This window comes from Planococcus citri, chromosome 5, assembly GCF_950023065.1.
Source record: "Planococcus citri chromosome 5, ihPlaCitr1.1, whole genome shotgun sequence".
Lineage (NCBI taxonomy): Eukaryota > Metazoa > Arthropoda > Insecta > Hemiptera > Pseudococcidae > Planococcus > Planococcus citri.
Window position 1 is genome coordinate 27,535,663 of NC_088681.1, and position 15,920 is coordinate 27,551,582.

At 33.8% G+C, this 15,920-nt stretch overlaps 1 protein-coding gene across 2 annotated transcripts in view; it reads left to right on the forward strand.

Moving 5' to 3' along the window:
• Nucleotides 1–15,920, forward strand: part of LOC135847796 (RNA-binding protein 24-like) — a 254,048-nt gene that overhangs the window by 221,803 nt on the left and 16,325 nt on the right. The window contains exon 4 of one of the 2 annotated variants that reach the window (XM_065367515.1): nucleotides 10,117–10,349. In XM_065367515.1, coding sequence (XP_065223587.1) covers nucleotides 10,117–10,349 — 233 coding nt within the window. Of the gene's footprint in view, nucleotides 1–10,116; nucleotides 10,359–15,920 lie in introns of both variants that reach the window. The other variant, XM_065367514.1, reaches the window with a different exon arrangement.

Here is a 15,920-nt window from a genome sequence, read left to right on the forward strand (position 1 = left end):
AAGATTAGATGTGCTTTTTGCAGGTATATTACCCTTCCAACTCCCTATTACCTCCTCTGCAAGATCAAAAAAGTTGTTCCTATCCCCTTTCTGGGATTACGAAGGCTCACATTTTGGTATTTTGTCAATAACTTTTCAAATTACACAGATATCGAAAAAATGTCAGAGCCAAAGTTGTTGACCATCGATAAAGAGAGATTTTTCGCTATTAAACATTTTTGTAGTGGGCTCACGAAGAGGAGGTGCTGCATTTGAAAAAAAAATTTCAACGTCTTACCAACCTTAGAAAATGTTAAAAAATCAGTTGAATACACTTTCAGGAGCAGCTCTTTTAATACCTATATCATGTCCAAACTGAATCTATATTTTGAAAAAACGTGTTTTTCAAAATTCCAAAAATTGCATAAATTGAAGGAAACGTCAATTTTTCTGAGTTCATGAATTTAAAAAAAAATGTTTTTTTGCACCACTGCTCAGGATTTTCTGTGTTTGAAAAATCAGGATCCAACAATATTTTTTTCGAGTTATGAAAAATTGGACTCCTGGCTTTAAAACTCAGTTGGGCTCTTCAAATTTGAATTATTAATTTGGAATCTCCTAGGCCTTTTTTTTTTTTTTTTTTTTTTTGAAACACTATTAACTTTACACTGCTTGAGAATTCTACGAAAAATGAGTGAATTTATACGGTCGATAATAGACATGAAAATGTGATAAACTTCTGGGGAAAAAAATGACTTCAAAATTCGCAAAAGTCTATTACTTACTTTTTGCGAACCGATTGGAAATTCAGTCTTGAATGACCGTCTGGTAGTTGTGATCATTCAAAGTGACATGTTTAATAAAAAGCATATAGGGATTTGATTCAGCCGAGTTGTAGGATTTCCGTATTTGATATTTCGAGCTAAAAAGAAGAGACATAGAGAAGAAAGACACGTACTATATAAGCAATATAAAAAAGACCAAGGGTGAAAAAGGGTTCGAAGAGTAGGTACAGAGGAAGAAAAAATGAACAAGAAAAAAAATACATATAATTCGTTTGAAAGAAAATACAAGATTTTCGCAACATCACGTTATATCCGTTGAATGGTAATTGATTTTTTTTACTCAAACGTTTATTAAGTTAAACCGGATATAATAAGGGGTAGATTTGGCTTTGTCGGATTTGGAATTCCCAAAATATCTATTTCTCTTTTCTTCATTCTTTATTAATGTTTCCGATTCAGTTGCCGAAAGCTATTTATTACATCCCTCTTTTACTTTTTCTTTTAATGTTTCATTTATTTTCATCGAACGAAATCGGCAAGAGTGTCGAATTTTTCCTCGTTTTTTTCCCTCGCTCGTCGCTCGCTCTCTTCATCGGGTTCTATTTCGGTGTCTTTTTCACCGGTGCCGGTGCGCGCGGTGTGCTTATTCGCAATATCGAAATAATTTAACCAAACCGCGATAAAAATTTTCGCCTGTAATTCGTTCTACTCAACTTGACGCTTTTTAAATCAACTATACTTACTACTACGCCGCGTGGTTCATTTCTTTTTACGCACTCGAGCGAAGGAGGAAAGTGGTGTAAAGAGAAACGTTTCAGTCACGTTTTGTTATACTTTATTCTTCGAGTTGATGAGAAAATTGCGTCAATGTCGTTTTGATAAATTTTCAAGCCAAATGAGAGTGTAACCGAAATGTCGACGTAAGGCGCCGATCCTCTTTGGCTCGATGTATCATTTTAAATTTGAAAATTTACCTAACGTCGTGTACGTATGAATATTACTAAATGCGTTGTAAAGTGAATGAAGGTTTTTACGTATTTCTGCTGAATTTCTTAATAGTCGTTCGAAAGGGATGCCACGCTCGACAGCAAAATGAGAGGTATGTATAAGGAAGTATTTTATTAGCCCCCCCGCCCATTTTTTGGATCTTCATCTCCTCTCATTATTCTCATGTTTTTAGAATTAGAAATAATCAAAATGTTATAATCTCTCCCATTTGTAATTTATTATTATTGTTTATTTTAAATGTCTAGATTTTTACAGTTTTGCAAAAATTGTATAAATTTAGGGAACAAATTTTCCTCTGGAAGGGAAACATTTTTAATTGTGAATTTAATATTTTCGAGGTTCGAAAAATTTTCTTAAAAAATGATTGAATTGTGTTTTTTGGTCTTTAATTTTTTCAAATAAGTTTTTTCAGCGTTTCAAATGGTTTTTTTTCAATTTTTTTACTTTTTTTTAATTATGAGAAAATTTTTGCAATTTTCTTTCTTATTTCAAAAAAATATTATTGTTTCGTTCGGTGGAAGGGGAGAGGGTCTCGTGATAGGTTGAGCAATTGTTTTCATTTTTTTTTTTTTTTTTTGAACCTTCTCACTTATCTAGATAATTTATCTATTTTTTTATATCAAATTTGATAATTCAGGTGGAATTCTTCATCTTTTTTTATTTTTAATCCTTTTTTAAAAATAAATTATATTTTTTTTAGCACTAAAAAAGTTTTAATTTTTATAAAAAATGTTGATAAAACACAAAAGTACATAATAAGGTATTTATTCTCCTTTTTTTTATTTTTCAAAATTAAAAAAAAATCATCGTGAATTTGAATTTTTTGTAATCATTTCCTTCCCCTTCCCCTTCCAACCAAGCTCAAAAAAATCTTGTGCCAATTTAATAGGTAGATATTTTTTTCAGTTTCAAAAATATGTACTTGTGAAGAAATTTTCCTTTTTTTTTTTTTTTTTTTTTTTTTTGAAGGGCTGGAAGGACGCTGAGTAAAAACATTGGCAACGTTCGAAAATTGAACGAAATTGATCATTTTTTTCAATTCTTTTTGGCCATTGAAAGAATTAGGAACATTTCCCTGGCGAAAATCAGTTTTTAAAAGATCAACGTAAAGTTGAAACACGTTGAAGAAATTGAATACAAATTTTTCAAAGAATTTTCGAAACTGAGTGGGCCAAGTTGAAAGACATGGAAAAAGATTATTGCGTAAAAATGTAATGAAACTTCTGTGAGAAGAATGGAATTCCCTTAGGGATGATATTTGTCCAAAAATAGTTTTTTTCAAGCTTTTCTTATTATTTCCATCGTACGTAGTGGTACAGCCAAAGAGAATAAAGTTATGAAGGTTTGGGGTTCTTTTCTGAGCGACCTACTGGTTAAAGAAACAAGCAGTAGTGTTGCGAGTTTTTTTATCTAAAAAAAGTTCGCCCTTGAGAATTTTTCAAATTCGTATTTCCTTGTTTCGTTTTTAAATCTGTTTGATAATTTTACTTTGAGCTGAAATTAGTATGTGTGGATTCGAGAGATGATTTAGAGTTGTTCTTCGTTGATTAAATCCTTCTTTTGAAAGCACTTCGTAATGTAGGAGACTTACTTATGTACTTTCTCTCGGTGAGAATACTGGATACTGATTTAAATCTTCTGTGCCCAAATTTCTAATTCAGAAAAATTGAAAAATTATTTTCGAAATCATTAAGTACATTGCAAAAATTCAAAAACATGAATTTTTTCAATATTTAATCCATACTAAATTTTGAAATTTTTTTCAAATTATTTTGAAGTCTACAGTTCAAATTCGATTCCTTCCAAGAATTTTTGAATCCCTTCTGAAGGATTCCTGATGAATTTAGGTATCTGAAAATTCGTTTTCTGAATCCTTTGATTTATTAATAAGGTGTTGTCCAAAACTGATTATACAAAGTCGAAAGATTCTCCCCCTCAATTTTTATTATGAATCTCGAATACCTATTACCTACTTAATCAAAAAATATAAATTTGACCAAAGGAAATCTAGAGGACACCCCCCCCCCCCAGTTTTGAAAAATTACAACAACCAAAAAAATAATTCTATCTCGATACGATTCACGTTTCAGTCAATTTTTCCCCTCCATAATTTGGACCCTTTGAAATTGCACAAAGAATATATCGTATTACCCCAATCGATGGTCTTTTCATAGTCGTAATAAAAAAATCAAATTTTTCTCTCATCTGTGAAAATCGTAAAGAAAAATCTTCTCTATTGAACTGCAAATCAGCGAAGAAAGAAAATAGAGTACCATGTTTGAAAATACTTCTCTCGTGCAGTTCGGCGGTTGACATTTTTTTTTGGGGGTAGTTTGGTTTCAGTTTCGAGCCTCGCAAAGTACTCGTACATAGCTCTCTATACACATCTGATACATAAACACAGTTCACTTGTACGTACCATTTGTGTAGTACGAGTACGTTGCGGTAGAGAGACTCGAATGTACAGCAGTTTATTTCAATTTGCGTCAATGTGTGCGGTGTAGTTTGCGGAAGATGGTAAATCTAAAGATTTCGTTATTGTTAGGGGAGTGAACTAGAAACGAGTTAAATTGGTGACACGTCGTGATTTACGTATACACGATGGCGCCCTCGAGTGATATATTCGTAGGTTATTAAAAAACACGAACACGCCGATCGCGTAGATATAAGGAGTGCATACCTGGTGGTGAAAACGAAATGGTGAAAGACGATAAAAATTTGATAAAAATCGAACACGTGTAAGAGGTGGTACATATAAGATTACCGAGGTATTTGTCGTTTCCAGCCAACTGGTAACGTATTGTGACGTGCGGCTGTTAACGTTAATTTACGACGTGGTAAATTTTTGTTTATTTTTACCCAAAGGTGCTGGTATTGATACCTGGGTATAATAATTCGTCGATGCAATAATAATTCATAGTCATACGGTTGCCGTCGAAAGGTCTATCTACTGCGTACGTAAACGTAAACGTACAGCAGGGTAAGGGTACATTGACGTATAAATATTAAATCTGAGCGCCGATTAATCGACGGCTACAGGAAGGATTGCTTTTTTACGAGTTGTCGAGATAGGGGTTGTTATATATGTTTTTCAACTTGGTAAAAACGAAAGCTTTTTTCCAGCTTTTGTGGTAATTTATTAAATGGCGAAAATCTAAGGTGTTTGGAACCTTATGAATTATTGAGGAAACGTGTTCCTTATTTTTTAAGTCGAGTTTCTTTTTCCTTTTTCACCTCTTTTTTTTTTTTTTTTTTTTTTTTACGAGAGGAATTGTGTTTTTGATATTCGAAACGATGTCAGTGGTATATTTTTACTCGTATGTAGGTGTTAGAGAACGTGAAGTGGGTGTTTGCATATTTTGTTGTTTTTTCTCTTCTTTTTTCGTATTTTTTGAGGGATTTTGTTTTTATTGTATGATTTTTTTGAACTAAGAATATGATATGAGGTTGTCGTATACAGAATTTTATGGGTGTCTGTTTTATGAATTTTTACTCGTAGTGATTCGGAGTTAGTTACTCTTACCTGAGACGAAGGCACTCAGTTACTTATTTTTCTCATTTAAAATAATTTCAGATGTTTCATCAGAAAATTTCAATTTCGGGAGGGATCAAATTCTTCAAAATATTCTGAAAAATTGCATAAATTGATGGAAAAATCAACTTCTGACATCATGAGTGAAAAATTATGTTTTTTTTGTGCTCATGAGCATTTTTTTGGCCATGAAAAAATTGACCATAAAAATTCGTAACTACCAGTCACCTGATTTTTTTAGAATCGAGTTATGTAATTTTTTTGGTTTTTCGCGAAAATCGTCTCATTTGTTGGTGGAGGCCTCGAGGGGTCCCCTCATTGTCAAAGCCGCCAAAAATCCAAGAAACGACCAGTCACATAATGTCACTTTACCTACTGTAGGCCGCTAGTGAAGACTTCGACGAGTACAATCCGTAAAATAAATAGATATTCGAATTCAGCGACCTTGAATTAGTGTAAAACGATTTGTCACAGCACATTTTACAATTTTTCGAAAACCTTTCCAATGTGGGGGGGGGGAGGGCACTGAAAGGCCGTACTTGAAAATCCCCCCCCCCCAAAAAAAATAAACAGGAATATTAGGAAGAAATAACTCTTGCTTCTCAGTTTTTACTATTTATTAGTGCAAAGCTTTTCAAACACCAAGTGTTCATCATCAGGCTTAAATCACTATTGAACAAAATAACCAAGTCTACAAGCTTATATACTAGTGTACAAGGGTGTGGTAGTTTAACAGTACAAGGGTGTGGCAGTACAAGGGTGTGGTCATGTGGAAGAGGGTGTGGTTGTAGGTGAGGATGTGGTAGGAGTCATGTCTTCAAGTTTGGTTTTAATAACAGAAAGTAGGATATTTTCTAAGGGTTTTAAGTCATTATTTAGTAAATTTGTTTTGTTTTTCTTCATGGCTATTGCTTCCCTAATGTTTAATTGAGATGGTTTATCTATTTTTTGTATGAGGTTCAGGTTTTCAAAGGAAGTAGTGTGGTTGGTGGCAATGAGATGATCTGAGAGAGCAGACTTATTTTCATATTTGTATTTAGCATAATAAAGATGTTCCTTGAACCTCTTTTTGATGTTTCTTTTGGTTTGACCTATATAAATTCCTTGGCAATCTTTACATTTGATTTTGTAGATGCCACTACAGTCTTCAGGTTTGTCTTTGTCTTTAGTGTTACCAAGAAGGTTTTTAATTTTGTTATCATTGGTGAAAATGGGTTGTATGTTGTGTTTTCTGAAGACTGTTTTCATTTTATTTGTGAGAGGGGGATAGTAACTGATCCTAACTCTTTTGACATCATCTTTTTCAGCAATAAAAGTTGTGGCATCTCTGATTAGTTTTTTGTTTTCATGTTTTCTTATAAGTTTTTGGATAGATGTTTTTGTGTAGCCAAGGTTGGAAGCAATAGACATGATGTTTTTTATTTCTTTATTTTGGTTATTTTTATTTAGGGGGAGATTTAAACACCTGTGTATCATGCTGTTGAAAGCAGCAAATTTTTGGTTCCAAGGCTGGAAAGAGTCTGAAGGAATGTAGTTATTGGTGTGGGTGGGTTTTCTATAGATATCAAATTCAAGATGGTCAGAATGTCTAGTGATTAACATGTCCAGAAAAGGGAGTTTGTTTTGTTGTTCAAGCTCATAAGTGAATTTGATGGTAGGATAGAGACTATTTAAAGCATTGAGGAATTCCTCAATGTTGAAGTCTTCAGGAATGATACACAGGATGTCATCAACAAATCTAAACCATGCTTTGGGAAAGTTTTTATTGTTCTTTTTGAATTTTGTCTCAAGGTGGCTCATGAAAAAATTTGCCAAAAAGGGAGATAAGGGGTTGCCCATAGCTGTGCCTCCTGTTTGTTTGTAGTAAGTTCCATTTATTTGGAAAATGTTTTGGGAAGTGCATAATTTTATAGTATTCATATAATGGGTTATTTCTTTTTTGTTGATATTTTGTTCTTTTAGCCAGTTTTCTATCATTTCTAAAGTCTCAGGAATAGGCACACTGGGGAAAAGATTTTGTACATCAAAAGATATGAGCCTGTCTGTGTCATTAATAGTAATCCCTTGCAGTTTTTCTGCAAGTTCATAATTATTTTTAACTTGAAGAGTTAGGAATATTTGAAATCAACATTCTCGAAATTGCAACGGGTCACTCGTTATTTTCAATTGTTGGTATTTTGACGATGGTGAGAGGGGAGGGGGTCAGAGCGGCTGAATTGAAAAAATAAGCCAATATGATTGAACTCGACGTATTTTGAAATTATTACATATTAGCAATAGATATATGACTTCATTTGATTTCAATTTCTGGTTGTTTTGTAATAAATTGTAAATGTTTGGATACATGACTCACCCCCTTTATTCCCCCTACCACCATTGAGGTTGAGCGAGCTCATTGGAGAAAGTTCGTATAAGCAATTGAGTGAAACCGGAGTACCCCACTTCATTTTTGGTGTGAATTAGGTGTATCGAATGGTACATATATTTGTTATGAATTCATATTTACGGCAAACTGGTTATGCAATTTTATTAACATGTGCGAAGGCAATGCAGTTGACTCAAGAAGTAATCGTTGTGTAGATACTTCTTTTTTAGTGGGTGCTTGTTTGAATAAGAGGGGGAAAATGCATGAGAAGTGTTTAGACCTTCAAATCTAATTCCATCCCCCTCGACTCATTTTTGTACCTCATATGTTCCTTTTAACTTGACCATAAATCCTCTTAATTTCCCACTATTTCACTACCTATTCTTCTTCTTCTCCGTCTAAACATATATTCATGCGAGTATCATGGAATTTTTGGTGAATGGGTGAGGAGGGGGAGGGGGTATTTCTTCAAGTCGATATTTTGTTTCGAAGTTTTTCTTTCAAAGAGAAATACATAAATTATTTCATAATATTCTGAAAAAGGCAGAGAATAAATTTAAAATTTCAACACTCAATTCGATTTTAAGATCAGCGGGTTATGAAAAAATGGGGGGGGGGGTTGTCGTTTGTTCGATAATTACAGTACTCAAAAATGGTAAAAAATTACCGCAACTTGAGGACTCCTGGCGCAGCCCTTTGTATAAAAGTGGGCTTAAAAATTTTGTTGATAGTAACCCAATATTCTGATATATTTTTTTCTGAGATTTGCGTTGAAAGATAGAGAAAGGAAAATAGAGATCTACAGAAATGTTGAAAAATTTATCAAAAAATTGAAAGATACATATTATTATGATGATTTATGCAAGAAAATGGAATAACGAGATCGAGTGGACTCAATGTTGTAGAGATTGATTTTTTGTTGTTTCTCAAATTGAGTAATTTGCCATTAAATTTATTGTAAATTATGCAATGTGTCCCTTAAACCCTCGATTGCTTAAAGTGGGTGTTCTAAGAAAGGTTCAGAAAAATTCGCTCAATTTTCCAATAAAATTTCCAAAAAAAAATGAACTGTTGCAGAATCACTTGAAAAAGACTTCTCAACCTATTCAAATAAGTTGAAATTTTTGAATTTCAAATATTTTGACAGATTGTTTTTTGAGCATTTTTTAAAGATTTTTAAGCTCAAATTGGGCTAAGAATTTCGGGATTTTTGAAAAAACTTCATGTGACCTATCTAAATGAATTAAAATTTCGTAATACGAGTAAATTCAAATATTTTGAAAAAAATGTTTTTTTGAGAATTTTTTTAAAATTCTGAGCTTCAATATTGGGTCATGAATTTTGTAGAATTTATTGAAAAAGTTTCATGTGACCCATCAAAATGAATTGAAAAAAGTTGTTTGAACATTTTTGAAAAATTTTGAGCTCAAAATTGGGAAATTATTTTCAGGTTTTTGGAAAAAAAGTGCCAAATTATCAAAGTGGGTTAAAATTTTGGCAGAAAATTGAAAATTTCTATTAAACCTTTTGGTTACTTATAACACCTCTGAAGAGTTTTGAGTCCCATAATTTCGAACTTGAAAGTATGCATGTACTTATTAGGAAGTAATTTTAATTTTCATGTGATTCTAGGATTAAAAATTTCTGTTCTGTATTAAAATAGGCAAGTCTCGAGATAATAATTAGGTATTTTTAGGAAACAATTCGTTCATTTCCGATCATTTGAAATACTTCAGAGTAAATATTCCAGAGATTTTAAGGCATCCTTTCACCTCCACTCATTGTGGTTTTTTAAAGTTTTGATATTCCATATTTTTTCTCCTTCAATTCTCGTAGCTGGCTAACCAATATACATTTGTGTCATTTTGATTGCAGTTTCTGTCCCCAGGCACATTTTTCTGTACCAATTAATAAAACACCCAGTATACTTGGTTTTTACATTTAAAACTCCGAATTTTAAGCGCAATTTGAGATTCAACAAAAAAAGCTGCTGACTATTGACCAATTATGAGGAAAAAAAATTTGCGAATTTTCGCTTACTTATCTCTTACGTGGTTTCACGCGTAAATATTGGTGTTGTTGTGATGTAAAATGCTTACCATAGCAACGATATGCAATTTTTTGGCGTGTTGTGTGGGTTGTTGTTGTTTTTTTATATACTTAGATCAGGCTTCCTAATATTTACTCACATATTGTTGAAATATTTATCTGTCGTGTCTGCGATCGATTGAAATTTCCAATTGCGGTTCATTAGGGCGCGTGATTTACTTATCTGAAAAAAAAAAAATTGTATGTATTTTTAACGCGCGTACATGTTTCAGTAGTTTTTTTGACAGTGTTTTCTTGTTGTTTTTTATTTTTTTTTGTTGGGTTTTAAGTATATACCGTATTATGTATTTCATTACTGGCGGAGTTCTATAATTTGGGTATTTTTGTAAATGTTTCAGAGTACAACCTAGTTACGTGTATCAGTCGCCATATTTAAGCAGTAGTATCGGTACCAGCGGACTTGTAACTCTACCTTCGCACGCAGCCGCCGTCGCAGCTGCCACTTCTCAATTTTACGAATATCAGAATGCCGCCGCAGCAGCAGCCGCAGCCGCAGCAGCCGCCGCCTCTTCATATCCGTCCCAATATGCCAGCGCTCTAGATCCATATTCGGCTGCCGCGGCCGCAACAGGTAAATTGGGTAAATATCAAATGAATTATTTTAAGAGTGGGTTTTCTCGTTGTTGTTGTTGTTGCTGCTGTTGTTGTTACGTACGTACGTTGGCGGTGGTTGTGCTTTCACCATGAGTGATTACAGCGTGTGGTTTGTTGTTTTTGTTGTTGGTTTTTCCTTCTTTATTTTATTTTTTTTCTCTATAACGAAAGTATGTAATTACCGAACACGAGCCTTTTGTATTTAACGACGGCGAAGAAATACACGTTCGCATGTTTCGTAGTAATTTTCAAAATCGACTACAGTTCAACGGGATTGTCGGTTGCATGTTTTTCTCTCTTTGGGTGTACGTATGTACACTTTCAGGGGCATTATGAACTACGACAGGGTAGAAGGCGGTATGAAGATAATGAAATGATTGTTAATACTTGATGTATACATGACTGTTATATCTGTGACCGTTGACACGTTGCGTTTCCATTGTCGTGTAACGTGAAACCTTCATATAACGTGTAACAGATTGTAACATAGGTAAAGCTATGTAGCCAGCCCTGCTGTCAACAGATCTCGTAATCGTATATTTTTTTCGGCTTCGTGAAGCTCGTGTTTGGTAAACTGTGTGTTTTTTATTTTCACGTGTTTGCTTGCATGGTTTTTGGTGATGAGCTTGTAATTCCGTTATCCCTCCACCCTTCTTGCCTCCTGTGCTCCTGGGATTGAACACGGAAGTTCCGAAGTGGGTCATTTTGCAAAGACTAGGTCAATTTTTCGTAAATGGTTGATTTTTGGGTCAATGTCATGACCTTCCCCCTTCCTTCGTCGTGGTTCCTTTCATTTTAATTCACTTTGGAAAAAAGCAATACTTTTCAGCCGAAAGCAGGCTTTTTTGGGGACTTTTTGACAATTTCTGGCCAAAAAAATGACTTTTCAATAATCTTTGGAAAAAGTAAAGAGGATAAAAGTAAGATTTTTTGAAGTTTTTTTTTCTACAAAAAACGATAATTTTTTGCAATTGTGCTGAAAAAATTAGAATTCTTGTCAATTTATGAAAAAGCGAGCATTTTTTTACAAGTTTTTGAAAAAGCAAGACTGACAATTTTACTAAAAAGTGGAACTTTTTTGTCACTCATTGGCAAAAAATTGATAGGTGCTTTTTCGCAATCTGTGTTGATTTAGTAAAAAAAGTCTAAGGAAAAAAATCAAAATTACACCAAACTAATATAGAAACGGAAAATTTGGAATTTCCTGCGTAGCACAAGTGATGCCAAAGTCGATGGAAAAGACGAGATCTCTAATCAGTCACTTGTCAACACGACATTTTGTGGAGGTAGATTTTGCTCACATCTCAATGTGTTCTACATTTCAATGCACATTACTCGTCACAGATGCTAGCTACCTACTTGAGGTCTAGCAGTACCTAGCTTCTAAGAGCTTCATAGGTACCTGGCAACTTACCACCTCGTTACCTATTTTTCGGACCCTGATTGTTTATTTACTTAATTCACAACACAGGCATTTACCTTATGAAATAAGGAAAGTCTTCAGTTATACTTTGCATCGTTTATTGTTCATAAAGCAAGTAGGGTCACGGGTGGTTAGTTGTCCATAATTGTTAGTTGTCAAATTGCGTTTTTAAAAAGATACAAGAACGCTATCCAAACAAAACCTTCATAATAACTTCATGCTATACCTACTAATGTTCCAGCATACAAAATTAGCAACATAGCTTTTTATTTGGGGACACAGTTTTGAAAAAAGTGATTTTACAGGTGCGAAGTTACACATGTTAAATTGCAACTTTCCGTTTTTAAACATCAAAAATTTGTCAAAGGTAAATAAATTATACATCAATTTAAAGGAAATTTTATCACGGATTCAGTAATCACATGTTCAATTACAAAAAATTTTGAAATGAATAAAATTTTTTGGTACAAAGTGAAAAAACGAGAAGTTGCTAGTTGTCAAAAAAGGGAATATTGTTAGTTGTCAATGAGACAGTTTACCAATATATGCATCAAAGTAGAAAAATATTTTCATAAAATTATCTACTGCATTATTGAATAATTTTTTTTCTGCTTTTCATTATATAAAGCGAATAAAAAAGTTGAATTGATCGATTTACCTACGCAAGAAAAATTCAAAGAATGACCAGTCAAACAAAAAAGTTTTTTGAAGATTTTGAAGTCGTTTATGGATATTTTTCCAAGTTTTTGGTCTTATCTGAAAGTTTAGTCCTTCTCACATGTTTTCTTTTTAAAAAATTTTCGAAAATTGAATTGTAAGTTTTTTAAATCAATAGTGAATGCGTGTTTGACAACTTACAACAGGGGTGGTTGTTAGTTGTCACAAAAAAGTACCTCACTAAATCCACCATTAACTATTCATCACATGAACCAAAATTCAATTTTAAAAAAAGAAAACACGCGCAAAGAATCAAGCTTTTAAATGAGCCCAAAACCGCAAAGAAATATTCATAAATGGCTTCAGAAACTTCAAAAAACTTTTTTTTCTGACAACTAACCACCCGTGACCCTACATAGTAATAACTTACTCAAGCTAATCATACTGAGCCTGTACAGTTTTACATAAATGAGAGATAGCATTCTAAATGTCTTAAGGAGTGCTTAAGCACATCATCACAGGGAATGGGAACAATAAATGGTTGTGGGAAGGTCCATCTACGTTACTCTTTCAAAACAGATTTGAAATAAGGATGAACTTGAAGTTTTACGTAATAACCAAGCACCCAAGTGCATTTGACAATCTCAATCAGCGTAACTGGAACTCAATCTACAATTTTGAAATAGATCACTTGATCATTGCTTCACCAGTTCATATTTTGAAATATAACTGGACTTACACAACTAGTTTGGATAACTAGATTCACGCAAATATGAGATTAGGTACAAGCCTATCTCATCTCATGAACGCCGATGTACCAATGTTATCTCATTGGGAGTCCCCAAATGACTGGTTTCTCTAGCGTTTCTCTTTCAACATGAAGTTGTAAGAGAATTAATCCGCTAGAGGCCGTATTACAGAACTATTTAGTATGTTTTCTATCGCTTACGTGAGTGAAAATACTGCACAATATTTCTCTACAATTTGTTGCACCAATGTCAATAAATGACGAGTGAGAAGTTGGTATCAAAATTGACTGTCGTCTCCCTTCATTTTTTGTCTCAACAAGGTCTCGACATTGGTGTCATTTTTTTTAGTCTAAAAGAAGCAAACTTTGATTAAAAATGTGTGAAATGTGCCCAAAACTCTTTTTTTGATTAATGTAAAATTATTCTCAAAAATATTTCACCCTATACGTCGATGTCTGAGTCGACAATGCAATAAGAAAAATTTTGTAAGTCCAGAATAAGATGGACTGAATACTCTTTTAAGGCCTCTCCACTCATCAGCGGCAATGGTCTAGTGGTTAGAGAACGTGATAGAAGTGAGTGGCAACCTAGGTTCGATTCCCAACCCAGGGCAAATTTTTTTCTTTCAAAAAAAAATAAATCAGTCGGCAACACTTCGAAATTTCTAAAAATATTTTATAGATCTTGTAATCGACGTCAATTTCCTCATCAATATTAACCAGATGGTTGATGTCGATTACAAGATTTACAGAAGTATCTACTTGATGACGACATTTCGTAGATATGTACTTTTGTAGACCCTATAATCGATATCGAAATTCAGGTCGTCGTGCCAATGCCAAAGTTGATGACAATTATTAGATCGATGAAAGTAACTATACAAGATCAAAATTTTGTAGATGCTTTTGTTGATCTTATAGTCAACATCAACTTCGGATCGACAAGACGACCTGAATTTCGATATCGATCATGAATCTACAAAGGTATCTACAATATATCGAAATCTTGCACATGACTGTAGATACAAATGTAGACAGCAATGATGACCATCAGCATTTTCATCATAGTTTTTGAAAATAGTGTCAATTTTTAATCAATCATCTTGAACGTAGTTAGATTAACCCCTTTGTGGATAAGGTTCCGACTTTTTTCAATCAACAATCATGTAAAATCATGTCGATACTTTTGTCGAGGCCACTGACGATCTCATCAGTGCTACGCGGGTTACTACCTATATTTTGAACCACCTAAATCGATTGACAACTGCTTCGAAATGTTTTGAGCCGTTTTGAAGCCTCCAGCAGATTTTTGAAAGTTGAAATTTCCTCAAAATTTTACCCGATAAAGTTAGAAATCCAACATTCACTTCCCACATCTCAATTTCGACACTTTGAATTGACTGAAGGTAGAGTTCCATGCGGCTCTGGAGCCTCCAGCGATATTTTAGAAATTCCGAGTTCTCAAAAAAAAAAACCATAAACTTTATCCGCATCAACTTTTGCACGTATAAACCTATCAACGCTCACATACAATAGAGAAACTCTGTAGCTCATTGAGTAAAAAACTATTTTTCATCCCTGTAGAAGAAAAAAAAAACGCGATGCCTCATTTGGCTCATCTTCCATACCATCGCATCATTTATTTCTCAAACACGCACACGTGCAATTATCGTTAATTCTGCGACTAAATTTTCACACAAAAAGCACTCGTTTCACAATAAGGAAAAAAAACCAAGGGAAACAAATTCTCACCGAGAAGCAGAGAACACAGAGAAGTCCATTTCTATGACGCTGCCACTTTCACTCGTATACTGTCATACTCGTACATTTTACGTTTTCCGCACAAAAGAAACTCGCCGTATTTTTCCCCCTATTAAAAAATGTCACGAGCGTTAACAAAGGCTTGTCCATGCTATCTAACGCCTTCAAGGACCACGTAATTAAACACTTTATTTCGCACCCTTTTCCTCTTTTTTTTTTTTTTTAAACTCGGCAATATCGTCACCAACGCCGGTACTTGAACAATTCTTATTCTTTCACCGCGTAGGTATAGACTTTTGCCCTAGATAAAAATGTATTATAAGGGTTGTGACCGAGTAATTTTTTTCTTCTTGTTGAATTCATTTCTTTCGAAAGGGTTTTGATTTTTTTCCTTATCGAAACCGTATCAAAGTACTTTCTTATAAAGACTGTAATGAAAAAAAGAAACAATCGAAATGAGCTGTACCGGCGACATTGACCGACGATGTTGTTATCTTTGTGTTGATTGGAAGCGCATCGACTTCACAAGCGGGATTTTTCAGGTGCTTGAATTCCAACGAAATTCTTTCAGTAAAAAATATTACCCATTTAATTCATTTCTGAAATGAACTTTAGAGACAATGAAGCACAATCTGCTGACGAAAGAGAATGCAATGATTACCAACGACGAGGGAATGTTTCGAACTTAAACTGTCCGATTTGAACAAAATCTCGCAAAATTGGAAAATCGTGGACTAAAATACGAGTACTTGTCTCGTGAGTGAAATTTCAAGAGCTAATAATGATCATTTTCGGAAATGCAAAAACACTCACGCATTTAGCGAGAGAAGACCGACTTTTCTCTGAATAAAAATATTTTACGAACGAATGATTCGCTTTTTTTGAAACACTTGTACAGCAATTGATCTAGCTGTTTACAATCGAATAGAATCATTTACGAACGATTGGCGATTGAACAA